Raw genomic sequence first — 4,904 nt, 5'->3', positions numbered from 1 at the left:
TGTTTTTGCAATTATCGATGAGTTTTCGTAAACTGTCGAAAAGGTTTGTTTACAAAATCCATTGAAGAAGATTGATTTAGCATCTGTTCACCAAGAAAAACTATAGTCGGGTAGCAAATTTAAAAAAAAGATTGTTTTTCGCTCCACCCTAATGTTCACGAGCCCGAGAAATTTTCTAAGACGAATAGTTTAGAATTGATAAAAAATGGTCATTTAATAACCATCGATACTCCCAAATAGAAAGGGACACAACATCCTACTCTCGGTAAACGCATTTTGCTTAAAAAAGTAAAAAAAATCGTCATTCAATATTCAGTGTTCCTTGCAGTGTTCACGATGAACAGCCACAAATACGGCGCAATTTCATTCATCGCCATGCATTAGCCTTTCCAGCTACTGAGAGCACCTCGAACAAAAGATGCTCTCGCTTAACAATTATCTAAAAAATGAGAACGAGGAAGACAATGATCTCTTTCAAGTAGATTCTACCATGTAACGCAAAGACTAGAAAGCAACAATCTCATTGAGTTCACAGAGCTTGGAATTGTAATTTATTTTGAGCAGGGCACTCATTTTTCGGTCGGTGGGTGATTACTGTTTCACTTAATTTAGTTATGAAGATCGGCATCGTATAATTGGACGACGAGGTTGAGGTGTTGGCTGCGGGCGTCGCCCTCGGTGTTGGCGGCGGCGCAGGCGTAGCTGCCCGCCTGGGAGCGCCTCACGCGCTGCACCGCCAGCGACTGGTTGCTCACGATCACGCCGCCCGACACGTTGTGCTGCACCGACGAGTTCTGTTGTGCCAACGAATACAACTAAATGAATTTTTTGGGATTAATGTAATATAACGACAAAATTAATCTAATGTATGCGAAGTTATCATGAACTATTTTGCATTGATGTAAACAATTTCGATATAGAGAATGCAGACTATCTTTGCTTGTTGATTGGATGAAAGAAGGTAGATGATGGCGAAAGGTATCATTTTTTACTGATATAGATTAAACAATTGCTTTATTGCAAAGTTTTAATATAATTATGATGAAGCATTCTGCAAGTCAACTCATTAAATTATATGTACAAGTTGAGTTGAACTAATTGTCTTTGGTGAAATTTTCCTCTGTGAGTAGATGTTGCCGATGATTAATAAAACATCGGATGCAAGTGAAGTTGAACGACTATTCCACTGACCAGGCCATTAAAAACGACGTAATTTTAGTTACGAGGCTATTAAAAAGAACGGTTACTTTATCCGTAGACACAGCGATGAGAGAAATGCGCTCTCTGTCACTCACTGCAGTGAGTACTGAATTACATTTTTTTGATCAAATGGCTTCAGACTTCCGTGCGATGTTGCCGGATCCACTCTGCAGTGCGGAATAGTAGTAGATCTATAGCAGCGGTTCCCAAAGTGGGCGATATCGCCCTCCTAGGGCCGGTGGAAAGATTTTGGGGGACGGTAAAGAAGAAAAGGGCGATAGGGAGGCAGTAGGGGGGGCGGCAGTCCGAAGTCGCAGTCAGAAGTTCCAACGTTTGTTTGACGAATTTTACACAACACGTGAAGCACATCATGACTCCCAGCGATGGTTTTTTTCACCCAGATCTGTTTTAGCACATTTTCTCATTTATGGAAAAAATGCACTATTGCGCTCGCCATGTCCGTCCGTCAGTCTGTCTGTCTGTCTGTCCGTCCGTCTGTCCGTGACCTCAAGTTTTCGTCGACGAGAAAATGCGCTCTCTGTCACCCACTACAGTGAGTACTGAGTTATATTTTTTTTACTTCTCCTGGGTTTACGTCTCAGACAAATTTATGGTCCGACTAGCGCCGGTCTCACGTCCAATTTCTAAATTCAACGATCATGGAATATCTCTCAAACTAAAGAAACTTGGTACACGTATTCATTAGGACCTAACGGTAATGTTTAGCTCGTGAAAATGTTTTGAATTTTGCCTTCATTTGTTTTTGCTAAGGTTATATGGCAATTAGGGCCGAAATTCACAGTGATTAAAGAATTTCTTCCAAACTACTGCACATACTCGTACGAAATTCTGAACTTACAATCCTAACTACCCAACAGTAATGTTTAGCTTGTGAAAATTTTTTTCGATTGTGCCTTCGTTCGTGAGTTTTCTTTCCTTTCACCTTCATTCGTGATTTAAACAGCAGTACGTGCTTAAATTCGCAGTAATCAAGAAATTTCTTCAAAACTGCTGAACAGATTTGAATGAAACAATTAGTATTTAAATACCTAACCTCAGCAACGGTGATGTGTAGCTCGTTACAATTTTTTCAATTTTGCCTTCGTTTGCGAGTTATACGGCTGTACGTAAACGGCTCTTGGTTAAACCGGCCGGTAGAAATGCCGGTCTTTTCTCCTATATCTGTATAACTCGCAAACGAAAGCAAAATAGGAAAATTGTGACGAGCTAAAAATCACCGTTGGGAGGTTAGGTATTTATATACAAAGTTTCGTTGAAATCTGTTCTGTAGTTTAGAAGAAATTTCTTGATCGCCGCGAATTTAAGCGACAAATTCCCCGGCGATACGGGTCGAATATAAGGAAGTGTGAAATCAAGAACGACGGCGAGATGAAAAAAAAAAAAATTCGCAAACAAAGGTTACTATGAAAAAATTTTTAAATCTAAAAAAAATCACCGTTTGGTAGTAAAGAATGTATGTTCAAAATTTCGTTCAAATCTGTTCGGTAGTGTGGAAGAAATTCTTTGATCATTGCGAATTTCGGCATGTATCGCAATATAACTCACGAATGAAGGTGAAATTAAAAAAATTTTCAGGTGCTAAACATCACCATAAGGTTCTGATGAGTACATGTTCCAAGTTTCATTGAGCTGAGTTCATTATTTTGGGAAATATTAATTGATAATTGAATTTGGAGATTGGTCGTGAGACCGGCCACGTGTCCGGACGTAAGTTTGCCCGAGACGTCTTAAGTTTCTAGTGCTGAAACGGTTAAAACAGCTGAAAAACATATTGGTTCACTACATGGGGTTCTATTTGTGAAATACACATTTGCGTTTAACCTTTATCTTTTAAAATTGCAGCGTACTAAATTTCAAGAAAGAGGCGTATGTTTTTATATGTGTCTGTGGGGGGCGCTAGAAATTCACAAGCGAGCCAAAGGGGGCGCCAGCCTGAAAAAGTTTGGGAACCACTGCTCTATAGGATCTCTCGATCTGCGCCACCATACGGGACAGGTGTGTACTGTGCACGGGATAATTTCATATTTTTTAAGAGGATCATTTTTGTGTGCTTCATTGTGACCTGTCATATATTTGTGTTATGTCAACCTGTATAGCTATAGGTGTAAAAAGGTCTTCTTACTTTGTGTGATTTAGTTTTAGTCATGACCCATTGTGTACGTTTATATAGTGTCTGTAATAGTTTTATCTCATACAGAGTGACCTCGCAGTCTTGATTCGAAGTCGTGACCCAAATCTTCAACTTACACGCACTCTGTTTATCTTACCGTCATTGTTGAATGAAATTTACGCATTGATCGTCCTAATTCTCCTGTCGGTTACTGTGTTGATTTGCAAGAAGTGTAACGAACCGTGGTTGGGTTATTGCGGATAGGACAAAGTCTCACGTTACGCCCAGTTGGTACTGGCCCCGTAACATGATCAAATTAACTTGTCTGCTCACGTTATGGAACCACTCGATCTTGTAGATCTTCGGATTGGACCTGATGACACACTCGAAGTATACGTCGCTGCCTTCACGTATGTTTTCGGGACTCAACGATGACCCAAGACGAACTTCTACATGTGGAGGATCTGATGAGGAGAGAACAACTAAGCTGCCGATTACAGAAAATACACTGGCTTAAATGGCACAGTAATTATCCTGGAGTTGCAGAAGTGATGATGTAAAATAATGTGACTGGCGATTAAGCAAGAAAAATTGCAATACGACGTCGACTAGGAGAAGAAATTATTGAACGAACAAATAAACGTCTTTCATGAACAAACGTAAAAATACAGTGAGAGAAGAGGCTATAGCAATCTATCAGAACTAAAAAAAATATAACTCAGTACTCACTGCAGTGAGTGACAGAGAGCGCATTTTCTCGTCGACGAAAACGTGAAGTCACGGACGGACGGACAGACAGACAGACGGACGGACAGACAGACATGGCGAGCGCAATAGCGTCTTTTTTTCCATAAATGAGAAAATGCGCTAAAAAGAGAAAACCTTTAACTAAAAGGCGAGGGAGAGATGACGAGATGACATGACAAGATAAGATAGCAATCTCGTGGTAATTTCAAGAAGAAATTAATTATTGAAGGTGAGTTCGAAATTACATATTTCACTGGTTTGCTCGCGAGTACTAATACATGAATAAAACGACCTGAACTTACAATGTTAGGCCTCTGAACTAAATATTTATAATTATAGACCTCATAGACTGTTCTATTAAAGTCCGATAGGTTATCATTGACGCTCATAAAAAATGCAATATCTGATACATTTGATTAAAATTGAAATATATTTTAGGAGAAGGCTTCAAAAAGCAATATAAAATAATGGCGTTTCAACAGCAGAAAAATTGGTACGGTTACTATAATTTTCCTTCAGGCGTTCCTGTCTTACAAATAGAAGTAAACCTTTAACGATAAAAGAACTGTTTTTTTACTTCACGGTTCGTATTCATACTACCAAGATCTACCATTTTCTTACAGAAAATTTGCAGCCAAAATACCTGGAGCTGTTCGCAAAAAAATCTTGAAAATTGCCTAGAAGGCCTCTGCTGCCACAATAGAAGAAACAAATCACTGGTTTGTTTTTATAAACAGTTCATCTCTAACAAGGTGCATTGAAAATATGCAACAAGAAATGAAGCAATAAATTCGTTCATAGCACGCGCAGCTGACGCGCAAAAAAA

The 4,904-nt window shown here is 39.3% G+C and overlaps 1 protein-coding gene across 1 annotated transcript; it reads right to left on the bottom strand.

The window, feature by feature from the left end:
• Positions 1–608: 608 nt before the first annotated feature.
• LOC125178648 (vascular endothelial growth factor receptor 3-like) lies at positions 609–3,795 on the bottom strand (the record flags this gene model as incomplete). Its single annotated transcript, XM_047882904.1, has 2 exons — positions 609–794; positions 3,665–3,795. Coding segments are annotated over 2 exons (317 nt in total), but the record flags the coding sequence as incomplete, so codon positions are not given.
• Positions 3,796–4,904: the final 1,109 nt, after the last annotated feature.

The sequence above is a fragment of the Hyalella azteca genome, unplaced genomic scaffold (assembly GCF_000764305.2).
Source record: "Hyalella azteca isolate HAZT.00-mixed unplaced genomic scaffold, Hazt_2.0.2 contig11594, whole genome shotgun sequence".
NCBI lineage: Eukaryota > Metazoa > Arthropoda > Malacostraca > Amphipoda > Hyalellidae > Hyalella > Hyalella azteca.
Note: the sequence above shows the minus strand (reverse complement) of the source record. Positions and strands in the feature narration are given on the sequence as shown.